Source organism: Mirounga leonina, unplaced genomic scaffold (assembly GCF_011800145.1).
Source record: "Mirounga leonina isolate KUSES-001 unplaced genomic scaffold, KU_Mleo_1.0 Mir_165, whole genome shotgun sequence".
In the NCBI taxonomy this organism is placed as follows: domain Eukaryota; kingdom Metazoa; phylum Chordata; class Mammalia; order Carnivora; family Phocidae; genus Mirounga; species Mirounga leonina.
Window position 1 is genome coordinate 80,831,260 of NW_023270415.1, and position 18,137 is coordinate 80,849,396.

An 18,137-nucleotide genomic window follows, 5' to 3' on the forward strand; every position below is an offset into this window, starting at 1 on the left:
ACCAGTAAAGTCATCTAGGTCTAGAGTTTTTTTTGGTGGGATTTTAACAACGGAAATTATTTAATTATTGATTTCATGTCTGTAATAAATACTGGGCTTTCCAGACTTCCTGTATGTCTTGGTAACTTACATTTTTTTTCTAAAAAAAAAAAAATTTTCTATTTCACCTGTCAAATTTATTGATGTAAAGTTGTATCATAGTATCTTCAAACTTCTATTTTTCCTAATATGTAGCATCCATAATATGCTCATTGTCATTCCCGATACTAGTAATCTGTTCTCTATGTATCGTGACTAATCATGTGGGATTTATTATTAATCTTTCTAAAAAAATGTTTTGGCTTTGTTGGACTTGTCCAATATGCATCTACTTTATATCTCATTGATTTCTGCTTTTTCCTATCTATTTTCTTAGAATTTAATTTGGTGTTGCTTTCCAGCTTCATGAGATTGAGAATGAGCTCTGTGACTTTCACACTTTCTTCTTTCTGAGGGAAGCATTCGGAGAACTGCTTCAGCTGCATCCCAAGTTTGGATTTGTTGCATTCTCTCCGTTGTTCACTTCACGACCGTTTCCAATTTCCACTCTGCTTTCTTCTCTGATTTATGGGTTCCTTCAAACTGTATTATTTTCATTCCCAAGCCTGGAAATTGCCTTTTTGGTATCAAATGTGAGTTTAATTGCGCTGATCCGAGAACGTACTTCAGGTCGCGTCATCCCTCTGGAACCTGCGGAGACTGGCTGGAGAGTCCAGCACGCGCTGCACACCGGCAGGAACGCACACTCTCCCGCTCGCTCTCCGGCAGCTGGTTACCGTGTCGCGAACGACCATTTGGCAAGACCATGTTCATTAATCGCACTGACAGAGTCTCTCAGACCCTCCCCAAACTTTCCTGTTTCCTTCATTAGTCGTCTCGACAGGTGTGCTATAATCTCCACCTGTGACTGTGGATTTACCATTTTTCCTTTTATCACTGTCGGTTTTGTCCTGCGTATTTTGAGGCTATGTTATCAGGCACAGAGGCAGAACCGCATCTTGTACGTGAATCACCACGCTGTCCTGTGAGGCAGGGCCGCCGCTCCGCACGGACTCGCTCACTCTGACCCGGGCACGGGGCGCCGGTCTTCCTTGCGCGGTGGCTTCACACATATCTCTGTCCATCCTCTAACTCTCAACACGTTTCTGGATTTATAGTTAACCAAGTCTGACAATCTGGGCCTTTTCATCGGAGGGGTCAGGTCATTCTGATGGAGTTATACACAAACCTGGTATAAACCTACCATCTTACAACTTGTTTCCTGTTTTCCTTCCTATTTTCTTTTTTCGGCTTTCTTTTAAATTAGTCAAGTATGTTTTATTATTTCCTGGTTATAACAACTTACCGTGTAACTGATATTCTCGTGTTGTCCGTCAGTGTCCCCTGCATAAGGCGGGACGCACTGGCTCACCGCAAGCTGCCGTAGGCCACAGCTCCTGTCGCTTCTCGGAGGCTACAGACACGCAGCGTCCACACGGCTCATCCCTCTTCCTGTGCTGCCTGCCAGTCAGGCTCCTGGGAGTTGCTCCGCGTCCAAGGAGGGACCATTGTTCAACAGCCAACGTTAGCTCAGATGTGTCCACACATCAGCGCTTCCAGGACGCGCGGCCCCTCCCGCTGGCACCCATCTGCCCAGGACCACTTCCCTGTGGTCCTGTCAGAGTTCTGTCGATGGCAAGTTCCCTCTGTTTGTGCTTCTCCAAAAATGTTTTCATTCTACCCTCATTTCTTAAAAATATTTTCAGCAGGCATGGAATTCCACATAAGCAACCACTTTCTCTCAGCACTTTAAAGACGGCTCCGCGTTGTTGTCCGGCTTCCATGGACCCACCTCAGGCGTCAGCTGTAAGTCTTGTCACTCCTTGAAAAATGCCGTGACTTCTCTTCTCGGGCTTTAGTCTGCTTTTAGGATTTTTTTGTCTTTGGTTTTCAAATTTTTATTATGATATGAGTACTGGTAAGTTTATCCTGTTTATCACAGAGGTTCTTTAAGCTGTGGCTTGAAATACTTGGAGAGCCTTGGAAAAATCTCAGCCATTACACCGTCAAGCGCTGTTTCTGACCACTCTCTCCCCTGTTCATCCACGACTCCAGGCGCACTCGCGCCTCCCATTTCTATCAGTTTCTGCTCCCCGGAGGGCCGGTCGGGTCCAAGTCAGTCCCGCGCAGCACGCAGAACTGTCTGTACTCAGGACTGTCTCCGGCCTGTGCCAGGGAACTAAGGTCAAAATGCTGGTTTTTAAAAGGTTCTTCGCCAAGTCAGGCCCCCTCGGATGGAGCCTCTGCCCAGTGCTTCCCACTTCTCCCCAAGCACAAAGGGCACTGGATGCTGGGCCGTCACCTAACGCTCACAGACCACAGGAATCACTCGGCACCCACCTGCTGTTTGCCACCCCGCTGTGCCGTGGGAAGCAGGGCTCTGGACTTCTCTGCAATTTTCTGTTAAAGAATGGAGAAAAACAGGAAGAACAGAAAAGGTGGGGAAGAGAGAAGAAACGGTCAGATAAGCACAAGGTAGTGGACAAGACCTGACAGCAGAGCCCACCTTCAGCTCTGTGACAGGACGCAGCTATCCTGGGCCTCGGGAAAGCTGGGTGCCGGGCTGGGTGCCAGGCCGGGCTCTGCCAACAATCTGGTGGATGGCCCCCTCCCCCACACGTAAGCCCTGGGTCTCAGTGTCCTCACCTGTCAGAACAGGAATGCCCGTTCTTCCCACCTGCCAGGTGCCTCCCAGGCAGCACCCGCAGGTAAACATCCCTCACTACCCATGTTGCGGTCACGGCTCCTGGCAACTGTCGGCTGTCTACAGGCCTGGCCCTCCGTCTGCTCTAGGGCACGGGACCCCACCAGGCCAACCCAGGGACAAGACTGCCAGAAGGGGAGCTGCAGGGCCCGAGGCCCACCCCACGCAGCCCGCCAGGCCTCCCTGGGGAGCCTCACCTTCTGCACCACGCCGTAGCGCTGAATGGCATCCGAGAGCTGAGTTTTCAGGCGGTCCAGCTGAACACACTCCTGCTACAAAGGGAGAAGGTGAGCTATAAGGACAGCTGAGGCCTCGTCCCGCCCGCGGCCTCCTCCATCCCTGGGCGCTGCAGTTCCCCACGATCGGCCCCCCATCCGCAGCCTCACGCTGCCACCACTGCGCTGCTGTTGGACTGGGCTCATCCCCGTCTACTGTGCCCCAGCCATCACAGGCCAGCACCCATGTAGACGCCACCCCCAGCAGATCCCGCATCTTCAGCCCTGGCCACGGAGCGAGGCGCTGCTCCACGATGCACCTGTCTGGTCCCCACAACGAGAAGTGTTACGACTTCTACCTGACGGCTCAGGAGGCCTCAGCCTGAGTTCTAAGTGGGTTCATGGCCGCACAGGGGTGGAGGCAGGCCATGAAGCCCGGCCGCTGACTCCAGGGACCTGCGGCCAATCACACGCCAGGCTGGGTCTCACCCCCAGGGTCAGAACTGCACTCATCAAACCTCCCTCCCACCACCAGGCGCTCGGCAGTGCGCACGGCCTGCATCCTTCATGTCTTGTTTGCCAACATTGATGGGGGGCCAACACTCCAGCACCCCAGTGCCCCGGATGATGCCTGGCACACAGCCGGTGCTCAAGACATACTGCCGAGCAAGGGGACAGACCAGCCAGCCCCGAAACCTGGCACTGCCTGCTCAGGTTTGCGTGAGCACCGCCCGGCCGCCAGGACCCGACGCTCACGTCTCTCCAGGCCACACCGGCACAAAGCCACACCGATGCCCTGCCTGCACCAGAACCACGACGTGGACTCCTGGACCCTCCTGCCCCCATCATCTCCCAGGAGAGGTAGACCCTACATCTCAAGTCACAGAGTGTCCACCCCTGCCGGGGGGCCTCTCTCCACCTCCAACTGGAACTCAGCCCCGAGCTTGGTGCCCGCCCCTCTGCCGCCGCCATGCAGCTCATGTGAGCCCCTGCAGAAGAGCAGGCTGGCCACAGTTCAGGGGCCCCAGCTTTCCGATGGGCACTTTTCAGAGGGACTCGGTGTGGTCCCCATGTGACTGCGGGTCTGAGGAGCCTGTTTTAGTGTCCAGGGGAGGCTCTTGTGAGGGGCACTCTATGTGTGTGCCGGGACAGAGCCGAGAGCCCAGGGACTCTTCAGCGCTCTCTGGGCTGGGTGATCCAGCATCAGCCCCATGTGACGGGCACAGCCTTTTCTCCGAGGCAGCAGGGAGCAATTCCAGCACCTCCCAGCCAGGCTGTCTGACCACGGAACGGCGAGAGCCTCATCTGTGGCCTTCTCTCAGCATCTCACACACAGTAGGTGTTCAATCAGTGTGTGTTGGGTTCTTAGATGGGTGGATGGATGGACAGACGGGTGGCTACACGGTGGGTGGACAAATGGAAGGACACATTAGGCTAAAGGCGATCCCTCCACCCCCCAAGGAACTCAAGCTCGGAGTCTCGGCCCTCGTGGTGCACACAGTGACCACATGGACCGTGGGCCCAGAAAAACCAGAGGGGCAATCTAGCCGAGACTCCTCCCTGGCTGAGATGCTTTGTGCGGGACACTCTCCAGGCCTCGGCGTCCCTCCAGATAAAGGGGCTGAGGACAGCAACAGGCAGGACGGCCAGACGCACCCGACGTGAGCACATGCACAGGGCCACACGGCACGTGGCGTCTGCACCGGCTCTCGCCCGGTGGACCGCCGCGGTCACCGGGTGGTGGCAGAGTCAGCTCCCCGGGCCTGTCACGGGAACCCTCCCCAGCACGGTCCAGCCTCTGTCTACAGAGGCCACACTGCCACATCCCGGGCCAGACAGGCACCCAGGTCTGCCGGTGTAGTGGGCAGGCGCCCTGGGCAGCGTGTGATGAGCTTTATTCATGAACACGGCCCCTCTCCCAGGACGGCCGAGGGTTTAAGAGTAATTAAGGCTTTGTGACCACACGCCCCAGCCTTTGGGAATGGGAGAGGGCGTGGATAACAAAGATGGGGATGTGCTGAGCTAGTAAAAGGGGGTGGAGAGAAGTAAGCGGCCAGGGGTGAAAGGGACGGGGGAGGGCCTGCATGGGGAGGGGCACAGGTGATGTGATGAGGGTCAGGGCTGTGAAGGGGGCTATGGCTGCAAGGATGGTGGCAATTGTGACCCCGTGACTACGTGTGTGCTCTGACGATGGGCACTGGTGTGGGTGAGGACGCGGTGGTGAGGGGTGGAGGGTGGGTGACGGGAGGTGGCGGCGGGGGCGGGGTGTCAGGCGTCTCTGTCCAGACAATCCGGCTAGGACTCGGGGCCTCCACAGCAGCGCTGGGCATACGGCAGGCGCCCAGCGAGCACATCGAGCTCCGGCCCAGGTGGCGCACCGGCCAAGCCCAGGCCAGCGCAGGCATCCTGGGCCCACCAATCTCCCCAGGGGCCCCCCAGCCCCAGGCCTTCCCCCCACTCCGCCCCCCCGGCCGCCAGGGCCACATACCCGGGAGCAGCCCCGCAGGAGCGCCGACATCTGCCTCAGGGCACTGGTGCTGGCCGCGATGGTCTTGTTGGTCTCCTGCTGCACCGTGTGCCTGCAGCGGCCAGGGAAGAGAGAGGGGACGGGGAGGGGACGGAGGGAGGGGCCAGGGTGGCAGAAAGGCAACCGGACAAGAGCAGGAGCAGGGGTCGGGGGTCGCAGCGGCACAAGTCAACAGGAGCGGGAGAACCAGTAGGAAGACCAGAGGCACAAGAGAGCAGCCACAGGAGGGGATGAGGGCCCAGAGGGACGGACGGACACACCCACAGATGGAGAAGGCAGGGACAGGGGTGAGGGAGGAGGGAGAGAGCGACAGGGGTGAGTCTGGACTGGGGCGGACGGCCCACAGCGCACATAACTCCCGAGCTGCCACGGTCAGGAGCCCCTCCCCGCACGGCCCCTGCATGCCCCGCACACAAGCTGCGTCTGGGCAGTAGCCTGGGCCCAGAGTCCAGGGGTCAGCGAGGTCGGGAAGCTGGGGGAGCGGCATGGCCGCAGACACCCCTGGCACCACAGTCGCTGTGGGCCGGGGTGACTCTCCCACCTCCAGACTCGAGAACACTGGGGGCCGGGCCCTGGACTGTGGTTTGTGGCTCTGAGTGTGACCGCGAAGGGACTGAAAAGACCAGCTCCTCACCCGCTTCGGGATGATCACGGCCCCCCTGAACAGAGTGACACCGGGGGCAAACCCTGCCCTCGGGCCTTCTGCGGGCACATGCACCAGAGAGGAGCCCTCCTGACCCTCTGAGTTGCAGCATGACGCCCCCTTTGCTCCCCGCAAGACCCCGCGTGGCAGGGGTGGGGGCACCGTCTGACCTGCGCCCGGGTCCCTGACACCCGCCCTTAGGCCACACAGATGGTGCAGCATAGAGCCGGGGGCGGGGTGGGGGGGATGGGAAGGAGCCCCCAGGCCAGCCTGGGAGGGTGCCATCTGAGGACCGCAGCATGAGCACCCTTTCCACCAGGCCACCAACAAATTACGGGAAACCGCAGAACACGTTTTCCCCTCGGATTCACTCAACCGTTGCGCACCACTGAGCCCCCCACTCTCCTTACTGCACCTCCTCCCATGGTCCCCACGCTCCCTCCCACCCCATGGCCCACAGTTTGCCCTCCTGGCACCCCCCCCCCAGCTTGGGGCCATGCTGCTCAAGGGGCTTCGCTGGCTCCTCACCTCCCTGACCTCGTGTCTGCACCTGGAGCTCAGACCCTGGACCACCCTCTTCGCTCCCCGTGCTCACCTCCTGGGTGCTCTCCTTTAGCCTCGTGGCCTTCAGTCACCTGTGTGCCACCGTCCCCCACACCCGTCTACACCTGGGCCTGAACTCAGGCCTGGCCCCACCAACAGCCCGCTAAGCACCTCCACCTGGACGTGCAGTGGCATCTCAAACTCCACGTGCCCAAACCACCCGCCCCTCCGCAGGCTCACCCACGGCAACTCCATCCCTCTAGTCCTTCCAGCCAAAGCCCCAGGGCCGCCCTTCCCAAAGCCTCTCTCCTCTCATTCTTGAGAGCAGGGCGACCCTCGGGCACTGACCCAGACTCGGGCCACCTCTCGCCCACTGCTCCCACGTGCCCCCTCGTGCCCAGCACTGCATCTCACCAGCAGCCTGCAGCTGGAACGTCCCGTCCCGGGAGTTCAGCCACGCCCTCCAAACCCCAGAGCTCTCAGGCACGGCCGCATGTTATCCGTGGAAGCACAGTCCCCGCTCCTGTCACCTCGTCCCCGCTCTCACCGTGCTGGACAGACCCCTGCCTCGCTGCCTGCACCCCCTACCACCTCTGCAGCCACCCTGATGGACAACGGGTACAGGCAGCCATGCCCAGGGCTTGTGACCAGCAACAGCAGCCCGGACAGAGGACACTGGACGGAGGGGGGCAGCGGGACAAGTGCCTCCAGCACATGGAGGCCGCCTCCCCTGGGGGGGCAGGCTCGCCCCCCCCCGTCCCTGCTCCCACCACCCCCTCCACTTCTGCCCTGATGCCACAAAGAGCTCACACTCCCGCCCCGCTGTGCCCCCCGGCTAGAACACAGAAGCGGCGCGGAGACAGTCCCTTCCACAACTGGGAGAGCCTGCGTTCCAACGTCTCTTTAAGGATCTCTGCTACTGTGTGTACAGGGACGTGCAGTACGTTTTCTTCTAGTCTGTGCTCAGGTGCTCTGAGCGCTCCGCATTCTGGGGAGGGTGTGGTGTCACTGCGACCTCTGATCCTGGGTGTTTGTGGGAATGTTTTTAAGGACACACGTAAATCCTCCGATAGAGAGCTATTTAGGTTTTCCCTTTCTTCTTGAGTCAGTTTTGAGAATTTATACCTTCTGAGAAATTTTTCTGGTTCATCTTAGTTATGAAGTATCAGTTTATCGTCATAACAGATTCACAGTATTTCCTAATCAGTCTTTTCGTGTTGGATCTGGAGTCCTGGTCTCTCTTATTCCTATTTCTTTGTTACTGGTTCATGCTTTATGAATGAATGAACTTTATTCTACCTGTACGCTCGCTCTCTCCTTCCCTCGTGACTGGCTTGCTGGCTTCTTAGGCGGCCTGTGAATGCTGGTTTTCTGTCTTCTCTGCTGTGAGCAGGTGAGCCCCGCTCCTCCTTCCACAGCCGCCCTCACCGTGGCTGCAGCCCTCCTTCCTCGTGTTTCATTTTCTGCCAGTCTCCTCCTGTTTACGGTGTGTGCCCCTCTCTCTACGAGGCTCTTTATTAAAACGAGCACCATGGGGATGGGCGATCTCCAGACATCCTTGTGGCCCTGGCTGCCTGGCCCTGACCGATGGGCGCCCCCTCGGCCCCCCATGAAAGGAATAATAGATCATGACCAAGAGGATTCCATCCCAGGAGCACAGGGTTGACCTAACACTCAAAAAACCATGAATGAAATGCTCATAGTAACAGAATAAATTTTAAAAGGAGAAAACCATCTCCGTAAATTATATAAATTACAAAAAGTATTTGATAAAATTTGACACATATTCGTTATAAAAACTCTAGGACAACCAGAACAAAGAAGAGAACTTGTTCGGCTGAAGTCCCAGGACACAAGGCAACACACAAAATCAGGCGTATTTCTGTACACTTGTAACCAACAACCACAAAGTGAAATTTAAACAATAATAATTTGTAGAATAGTATTAAAAAACACGAAATTATTAACGATAAATTGAATAAAATACACACAAAACCTGCACATTAACCTTAAAAGGAACTGCTGGAGAAAATGGAAGAACACTTACATCAGAGAAATCCTGACCATCTTCACAGGTTGGAAAACTCAAGATTGTTAAGAGGTCAATTCTCCTTAAGTTGGTCTACAGAGTCAATGCAATCTCAAGTAAAATTAAAGCAGGATAAGAAAATAGCAGAAATTGACAAGCTATTCTAAAATTGATACGGAAATACAAAGCACTGGAAGTATCCAAAAGAATTTCACAAAAAGCTGTAGGCGTCCAGGACGGATGTCAGGACTTACTCTAAAACTTAGTGATTAAGACAACACGGTGCTGTCAAAAAGACAGACGTACAAACCAATGAAACAGAATAACCCAAAATGCAGCCACACATACATGATAAAGTAATTTTTGGTTACCTTGGTGCCAAGGTACTCACAACAGGGAAAGGACAATCCTTTCAACAAATAGTGGGGAGTAACTGGATAATCATGCTAAAAACAAAAAAACTAGCCTGGACTCCTGCCCCATGCTGCATTCCCAGGGGCTCAGGGGAGCTCAAGGGCTCAGGCGGGACACACGGCAGGCAGCCAGCAAGACCCAGGCACCCCCCAGCCTCTGGTGCCCAGGCAAGTCTGCGGAAGAAGGGGCGCCATCCGGCCGAGCTGCACAGGGAGGCAGGGGTCAGGAGGCTAAGTGAGGGGCAGCGTCGCACACGAAGCGTGGCCAGGGCAGGCAATCAGCGGTCAAAGGAGGGCCTGGAGGCTCAGGCCCAGGAGCTCTGGAGGAGCAGAGCAGGGAGGAGACACGTTTGGGCAGGAGAGCCAGGGCGGGTGAAGGTGAGGGGCGCCCACGGCCACCAGCTACGTCTCTTCAGGGGACAGCGTGCCACGGGAACGCCACAGATGTGTGTTCCCCCAATATGGGAAGGAAGCAAGAGAAGGAAAGAGGCTGGAACAAGGAGGAGGAGCCAGCAAAGGAGAATGACGCATGATCCACACCAGGGAAGGCAAAAGCCCAGGAGAGCAAGGGATGCACAGGCTAGAAGCTTCTAGAAGGAGAGAGTATCTCAACAATAAAAAGACCAAAGAACCCAATTCAAAAATGGGAAAAGGACCTGAACAGACACATCTTCAAAGACATACAAACGGTCAACATGTCCGTGAAAAGATGCTCACTCAACGTCGTTATCAGGAAATACAAATCAGCATCCTAGTGAGACAGCGCCTCGTCCCCACCAGATGGCCACAGTCAGACGGGTAACAAGTGTCGGCGAGGACGTGGAGGAGTCGGAAGCCTCGCACACTGCTGGTGGGAAGGTAACGGCGCAGCCACTGTGGAAAAGTCTGGCAGTGCCCCAGCGTTAAACACAGCCAAGCCCAGCAATGCCACGCCTGGGTGCCCCCTTGAGCGAACAGAAAACGCTCGTCCACACACGAGCCCACAGCAGCTTTCCTCATAACAACCCAGAGGAAACAGTCCCCAGCCTGTCAGCTGATGAGCGGTATGTCAGCATGCTCAGGCTGCTCTAACAAACACCACGACAGGACGCCTTAGAGACAGCGGACGAGTCCCCTCATGGCTGGAGTCTGGAAGTCCAGGATCGGGACGCTGGCAGCTTTTGTGTCCGACGAGGACCGCCTTCCGGTTCACAGATGGCACCTCCTTGCAGCATCCTCAAAGGGTGGAAGGGGCCAGGGGGCTCTCTGGGGTCCTTTTACACGGGCGCTCGTCCCATTTGTGATGGCTGCCCCCGCAGGACCTACTCCCCTTCCTGAGGCCCCGCTCCTAGCCCCGTCCCCCTGGGTTAGTTCTGACCTATGGATTTGGAGGGACGTCCAACAGTGGAATACTACTCAGCCATTGAGGCCTTGAGGTGGTTCTGGGAAACCAGGAGGAAACTGCCCATGCCCTGTGGGCCCAGCATGTGCCCAACATGTGCTCACCGGTCCCAAGCCCCTTAGGCAAGCACCCGGGCCTGCCCTTATCCAGTCCCACAGGCGAGGCTATCCCCCAGCACAGCAGTGTGGCCACTGGGGATGCTCAAGGGTCCCAGCTGCCTGGGGTCAGAGGGGGGGTTACCAGTCAGGCAGGAGCTCAGCCCCTGACCCACCAGACCGAGGGGGCGGCTGTCCAGGCCCTACACAGCAATCCTCCCTGCCTCTCCGGCAGTTCCCTCCACCCACAGTGACCTCCTCCTCCTGCAACTTGCCTTCACGGCCATCCATCACGCCACTGCATTCTAGAACCTTCCACTGGCTTCCCACTGCTGTGCATATAAAGCCCAAGCCATGTGCCAGGCCTACAAGGCCCACGTGGTCTGGCCTGTGCCCACCTCACTGACCCCCCCGGGCAGACCCCCGTTTCGGGGCTCCTCCAACATGCCCACTGCTGCTTTGGAGTTTGCAGCAGTTTGAAGACTGGCTGCAAAAGCTTCTAACCGCCCCCACTGAGAGGTGGGGCTGGGTCCCTTCTCCTTGAATCGGGACAGGCTCAATCACACCTTCTTCGCTAGAGCATCTGCGCCGGAGCGCTGAGCCGAGGAAGTTCAGCCCCCGTGAGGCTGCCGTGCCACAGGGAGCCCGCATGCAGATGCTGCGGGGGACATGCCAGCTCAGTTCTGCATCTGCCTGCTGACCGCGAGTGGTGAAGAAGCTTCTAGATGCTCCAGCCCCAGCTGCGGAGGCACCCCAGCTCTGAGTGTTCTCAGCTGAGTCCCAGATATCCTGGAGCCAACACAAGCCTCCTCACAGCACCTGCCAATCTGGCTCACCAGCTCTGAGGTTTCAGTCCCACTGGCCTCCAGGCCTCGCATCTGGCCCCAGGGCTGCTGTCAGGCTTCCCCTAGAGACGGAGCGGAGCATCACGCCCAAGTCCTGACAGCATCCCCAGGTTAAGGTGACAGGTGCCGGCACCCCAACTTCCCGGGAGCAGTTGTGTGCGGCCCGGGAAAGTCCTCCCTCTCCCGCCTCAGCTTTCTGACGGAGTCGGGGAGGCCCCGGGCCCCGAGGCGGCTCCGAGGAGTCAGCGGCAGATCTCAGGTCAGCCCAGATGATGGGGGCCAATGCCACCGCGGACAACTTCTGACAGCAGAGGACAGAGCGGGCTGGAAGTGTGTCCCCCCAACCCCGGTTCTTAAGCAAATCCTGGCTCTGTCTCTGCAGCCACGTGCACGCGTGACCGGGCTGGAATGAGAAGCTCATGTGGCACCAGATCCGGCTGGTCTGAGCTCTGGGAGGAGGAAGACAGAGCCTGCCCGGTGCCTCCACAGCAGCCCTGGGCTGTCAGCACTGAGCCCCTCCAAGACCCCAGCCCTGTGCAGTGCTGGATTAGTGTGATCCAGGCCTCCCTGATCGCCTCGGAGCCGATCCAGACACAAATCCTGCTGAGGGGAGGAAGGTGCTGCCCACTCGGAGCCAGGGTCACCCCAGGGCCCTATCCTGCCACCAGGGCCTCTGCCCTGCCCCCACAACCGCCCACCGGGGCCTCCACCCTGCCCCCCCACCCCGGGCCTCAGCCCTAACCCCCGGGCGGCATCGGGCAGACCCTGAGCAGACACCTCTCACACACACCCCCACGTGGGATCCCACGTGGGGCCACCTCGACCTGCACAGGGTCAAGTGAGAGGACACGCATGCAGCAGCCCCCACAAACCTGCAACGGTCAGAACATCCCAGGGAGACCGTCCCCTCTGTCCCACACTAGGAGTGGGACACTAGGTGATCACCTCCCCTCTCCAGGCTGGAAGCCCCCTTCGTGAACACAGACTCACCCCCGCGTTGCAAACCAGGGAGAGGGAGGGGTGCCGTCGGTTGGGTGAGAATGGAGAACAGGAGTGCCGACAGCAGGAGCAACCCGCAGACCAGGTCCAGGGACAGGACCAGGCCCTCAGCACCGCATGGGGGCAGGGGCAGCCTGCCAGGTACCTGGCCTCCATCGTCAAATGAGGACCCGCACCCCTGTGAGGCAGGTGGGTGAGGCCGGTCACTAGGAGGAGGAGGCACTGCCATGGCCCCCTGAGGATGGGTCAGGGCTCCAGACCACCCACCCTCCTCCCCTTCCCTCCCCCAGGCACACCTGCCCCGTCCAGTCCAGCCTCCAGGCAGGAGCCGCCCCACACACCCGGTGATCAGCAAGCGTCCCCACACAGGCCTCCAGGCAGAGCTCCGCTCCCCACCCCCCGCCCCAGCCAGGCCACCCTCCAGCAACACAGGGCAGGGGGGCTCGGGGCTCTGGGGACCGCAGCAGAGCTCCTGAGCTGGGGGCCCAGGCAGCCGCCAGACCCTTCAGGAAGCAATGCTACCCTCTGAGGCCATTCTCTGTCCCCCACAGCTCCGTCCACCCGCACCCCTGCTCTGGCCGTCCTCCCACTGCAGTCAGGTCTGACTGGACCTCTGCGGGGCTGAGCCCAGCACCAGGCACAGACGCCCTCACTGCCACCTTCCCACAGGACACCGCTGGGAGGGTCTGGGTCCTCACGTCAAAGACAGGGACAGCCGCGTCACTCTGCATGTCACACAGCCAGGAGGGGACAGGCTGCCCACCCCCCCCCCCGCCATGCCCCACTGCTGCAGCCTGTCAGCGCATGGTTCCAGGGCTGAGCTGGCCAGGGCACCAGGCTACAGACACGGTGGGGTGCCAGGGAGTGCGGTGGGGGGTGGGGGGAGGCCACTGTGGGGCGTGGGGGGGCACACTAAGGGGGGGGCTCTGGAGTAGAAAAGGCAGGCCATGCTGGACAGCAGGATGGCCCATGCATCCCTCGGGGTGCCCTGCTTCATGAGCCTCCAGACATGTACCCAAGCATTGCCCCTGGGGCTATCACCCCGGGCACAGGATACGGCAGGCAGTTGAGGTGTTTCTGGGGGAGGGAGCTGAGGAGCAGCCCCTGAGGGAGGTGGCACTGGGGAAGAGATGCCCGTGTGAAGGTGGAAAAGTGAGAGGTGAGGGGTTGGCATGCACCCCACACACCCGGGCAGGGCCACCCGCCCGCCTCTGCTTTCTGCCCCCAAGGTCCGCCAGTCCTGGTTCAGGGCACCCAGCCCACTGCAGCCTCCAGGACCCCCATGACCACTCTCCTGGCGTCTCCCAGGCCCCGTGCAGGCCCTCCCTATGCTTTAGTGAGGCCGAAGCCCACAGGGCCCCTCACAGATGCCAATGTGGCAGACAGACAGGGGAGAGCTTGTCTGCACTTCGACTACCACGGGACTCCAGCCTGTTGTGAGAGGCAGGCAGCGCGGTCCAGCCCCATGCCCGCTCGGAGGAGCTGGGAGCACCGGAGCACCAGAGCTGGGGAGCCGTCCACGTCCAGCCCAGAAGGAGCCTCTCTGCCCGCTGTGTGCACAGCCCAGCAGCAGCCAGGTGTGGGCCGAGCCCCACCACCCTGATGCTGTGCCCGGGGCCCTACAAACCGGAGCCAGGCCTGTCCCACAGCGTGTTCATGAGGCTGAGGGGACAGGCCCCTGGCCACAGGCACACTGCTCACACAGGGCTTCTGGAACACCCATCCCTCCATTCCACAGCAGCCAGGGTGACACCCCCAAGAGACAGACAGGTAGACAAGGTCCCGCCGCCACTGAGCTTCACTCCACAGGGGAGAGAGTTCTCCAACCTGACCACCTCAGCCAACTGGGGAGCCCATGACGGTGCCCAAGGCGGGGTCCCCTCAGAGTCCTGACACAAATGCCAAACAAAGCCCACATGTGTCTGGCGCAAGGCGAGACGATCAGGCTCAACTCTGTGAGGATCTTAGGCCGCTAGATGTATTCACCTTGAAGGAATGTCCTCTCTCCCGAGATCAGAGCCCACCCGCTTCTGTCATACCGAAATGCCTTGTCTTCTGCAAAGTTAGGGCAATAATGGATTGTAGTGAACCTTTTTTAGTCCTTCCTTGACAAAATAAAAAAGCCACTGACTGTCAACGTGGAGAAAACCCAGAGTTGGCAGCTTATGCTAGCCTCAGTCATTTAAAAATGCTAACAATCCATGATATGCACAAATTCCACCATGAAAGGGGTCCTGGAAGGCCCGAGGCCTGCAGCCTAATGAGGAGCTACCCTGCAGAGGGGCTCTGGTGGGAACGGGGTTCTGGTTGGGGGGGGGACAGGAAGGTGCCAAAGCCAGAGCTGCTGGATCTGAAAGCTGAGGTCGATGGGGCAGGAACGGGGGCAGTGGTCCCAGCCACACTCCATCACACGGGCAGGCCCGGCGTCGGGCAGGAAGGTGCAGGAGCCGGCTCTCCTCTCCAGGCCCACACCGGTGACCCCAGCCTCCAGCCAGCTGGGCAAGGCAGCCCTGGAAACACGCTCAGGGGCCAGGGCCCTGAGAATGCCAGCCACTCAACCTGGGGGACACCGCTCCAGGGACCCAACCTGGAAACAGGCACGAATAGAAGGATCCACCACAGCACTGTTCCCGCTAATCACCCAGGTTCAACAGTGTCCTCCGCAGCTCTGAAGAGCGTGTTTCTAGTGTGTAATGAGGGCACACACACCCCAGATTCCTAACGGTAAAAAGCGGGATCCGGAACATTATTCACTGAAATCCAATTCTGCAAAATGCGTAAGGACTTGACAAGAGGCTGGCAGGAAGTACCGAAACGTTAACAGTGGCTCCTCAGACATCCTGTGTGGCCCCATTTCCTATAATGAACATATGCTACTTTCACAATCAGAAAACAATATGTTATTTTAAAAAAATAAATAAAAATAATTAAAAACAGAATGGTACATAAAACCTGCAAAGGATCCTCAGTTGCCTTAAGTTCTGGACCCCCAAACTCAGCAGAAGTGGTCCCAGCTAGCTTGCACGGATGGACAGGAGGAAAGATGGATGGACAGGTAGTGGGTGAGATGGATGGGTGAACCAATGCATGGGTGGGTGGATGGATAGATGGGTGGGTAGGTGGTGGCTGGACAGGGAGACGGGTAGGTAGGTAGGTGGGTAGATGGGTGGGTAGGTGGTGGCTAGACAGGGAGACGGGTAGGTAGGTGGGTGGGTAGATGGGTGGATGGGTAGATGGATGTCCAGGTGGATAGATGGACAGGTGGGTGGGCATACGGGTAAGGGAATGAATGCACGGGTGGGTGGCTGGATGGACACACAGATGGACAGGGTGATGGATAAATAGATGGAAAGGGGCTGTGGCCTCTCCAACAGACATCAATGCCAAGAAGAGACATGTGGTCTTGGCCACAGCCCACACCCCTCAGAACACATTTGGTCTACCGCCCCACACCATCATCCTTCCCAGGCAAGAGGCTCAGGCTCAACCAACCCAGGGTCCCCTGGAAAGGAGGTGGCAAAGGGAACGAGGGTGTAAATGCAGGTCTCAGGCTCCCCCTCGGTGCTCCCCACCCGGGCCATGCTGGGATCGCCCGGCTTTCTCATGAAGTGTCACCAGGCCCTGGGTAGCAGGGCGTAAACAGAGCTGCCCCCTGCCCCATGCCAGCCAGGCTAGCCCCCCCTGCAGAAATCGCCTTTCTCGCTCCCCATAGACCCAGCTCCTGAGAAGCCTTTCTGTGAGGAGCACAGCCTCATCCTAGGAAAAGGAAAGCCCAACAGGACCCCCACAGGGGCAGAACCAAAACCACAAAGCCCCGCTCCAACCCAGCCTGTGTGTCCACCACCTGCAAGCTGCCTCTGCACACGGTGCACCTTGTCACCTGGTGTGTCCACAGGTGCGTTCACACGTGCACAGGCCCCGTCAATGAGCTCTGGTGCGTGACACACACATTTGGGCCAAAAAGCACGCAAGCAGACGCATGTCTGCCACCTGAGCAGACACCGGCGTGCATGGGTGTGCCCCATGGAGGGACACGCTGGGTGTGAGCTCAGCCTCAGTCTGCGAGCACAAGCTCAGCTGGCCCTCAGGTGTGTGGGGCGTGCATGTGGTCCTGGCAGGTGTGGGGCTGGTATGTGACAGGCAAGCACACAAGTGGGTGCAGGGCACGCCTGTGCACACCCACGGGCATGTACACGATCACACACTCACAGGCTCTCCCTCAGCTCCTGCATGTCATTCGGCGTCCCCAGGGCCTGGAGGCTCTGCTCCAAGGAGGTCACTGCCAAGAGAAGGGACGGGCATCAGGAGCAGAAGGACCCCCACCGGCTGATCCCCAGACTCCAGGGCACATTCCCCACCCCCAGCAGAGGCAGGGTAAGAAGCCCAAGGACATGGGGGCTGAGGCCAAGGAGACCACAGTGACCGTGAGCAGCCAGGGCCAGGACAGCTGCTGCCACAGCCCAGCCCCAGCCCCACATCGGCCAGCCATGCCCCCAGCAGAGTGTCCCAGGCACAGCCCTCTCCCCAGCCCTTCAGGCACAGGCCCACAGGCACCCTAGGTCTGGAGAGGCGGCTTTTTCTCCTCTCCTGGTCAGCACTCTCCCGCTGACCTGGCAGAGCTCAGGGCTCAGGGGCAAACACTGACCCTGGCCCACAGGGTATGGCGAGCCACCCCCCATCCCCCCGATCTACAGGAGCTAAGGATGGGGTGAGACAGGGCTCTCACTCCTGATCCCAGTGACCTATGAGGCGGCCCATGCGGCCAGTCAGAAGGAGCCTCTGAGGCACCCCTTCCTGGGGGGGCACTTGTCCAGATTGCAGGGAGCGGTGGACACACGGGCCACCGCCGCCCTGCCCTGAGACCACAGTGCTCTCCTGGGCTGCAGGGTGGCTGAGTAAGAGGATGGCCACGGGCACGCCCACCACCCCATGTCACCTCGACCTCCTGTGACGTGCTCAGTGGCCCAAGATGGCCAGGTCGGGGGGGGTGAGACCAGGCCTGGCACAGACTCACCATTGGAGTTGATTCGGAAGACGCTGGCCGACGTCTGCTGGAACAGCTCCTGGAGGTCAGCTGGGTCCACCTGGGTGGCTGGAAGACAGCAGAGGGGAGCACACACGTTCATGGAGCTGCATGCTCTGGGCAGTCACACCCTCCCAGCCTGGGGTCACCCAGAGCGTCAGGGATGGAACGCCAAGCCCACCCCGGGGCACGCAGAGCCATAGGAAAGGGAGGAAAGCAGGGGGCAGCCCCTCAGAAAGGCCCCAGCACCCCCACGCCGGTGCACTCGAGAGAAACAAGAACCCGGTCCCACGTGAGCGCCTGCACACATGCACGTGTGGTCACTGCAGACTTACGAGTCACAGGACAGGAAGGACCCAACAGCCAGCAACCTGTGCTAAAGCAGGGTCCGTGCCCCAATGACACACCACACAGCTAAACCTCTAAAACGTGCCGGCGAAGGAGGCGGGCACGGGCCTCGCGCCATGTGGTTCCACGGACAAGAAGTGCCCAGATCCACAGGGATAGAAAGCAGATCCACGGTGGCCAGGGGCTGGGCCAGGGGACTGTGCGGTTTCTTTGGGGATAACACAAGGTTCCGGGTCATTCGTGGTGACGGCTGCACACACCGTTGCAGATATTAAAAACCACTGAAGTGTACAT

General features: G+C 58.9%; 1 protein-coding gene across 13 annotated transcripts in view; it reads right to left on the bottom strand.

The window, feature by feature from the left end:
* The window catches only part of TSNARE1 (t-SNARE domain containing 1), a 163,606-nt gene that overhangs the window by 88,662 nt on the left and 56,807 nt on the right, over positions 1-18,137 (bottom strand). For 12 of the 13 annotated variants that reach the window (XR_004680595.1, XM_035012034.1, XM_035012033.1 and 9 more), the window contains exons 5-9: positions 17,487-17,564; positions 16,682-16,751; positions 5,486-5,576; positions 2,980-3,054; positions 2,419-2,478 (exon numbers count right to left, since the gene is read on the bottom strand). Coding sequence is in view for 12 of the 13 variants with exons in the window: in XM_035012034.1 (XP_034867925.1) it covers positions 2,419-2,478; positions 2,980-3,054; positions 5,486-5,576; positions 16,682-16,751; positions 17,487-17,564 (374 nt within the window). In the remaining variant the exon portion in view is untranslated. The remainder of the gene's footprint in view (positions 1-2,418; positions 2,479-2,979; positions 3,055-5,485; positions 5,577-16,681; positions 16,752-17,486; positions 17,565-18,137) is intronic. The other variant, XM_035012027.1, reaches the window with a different exon arrangement.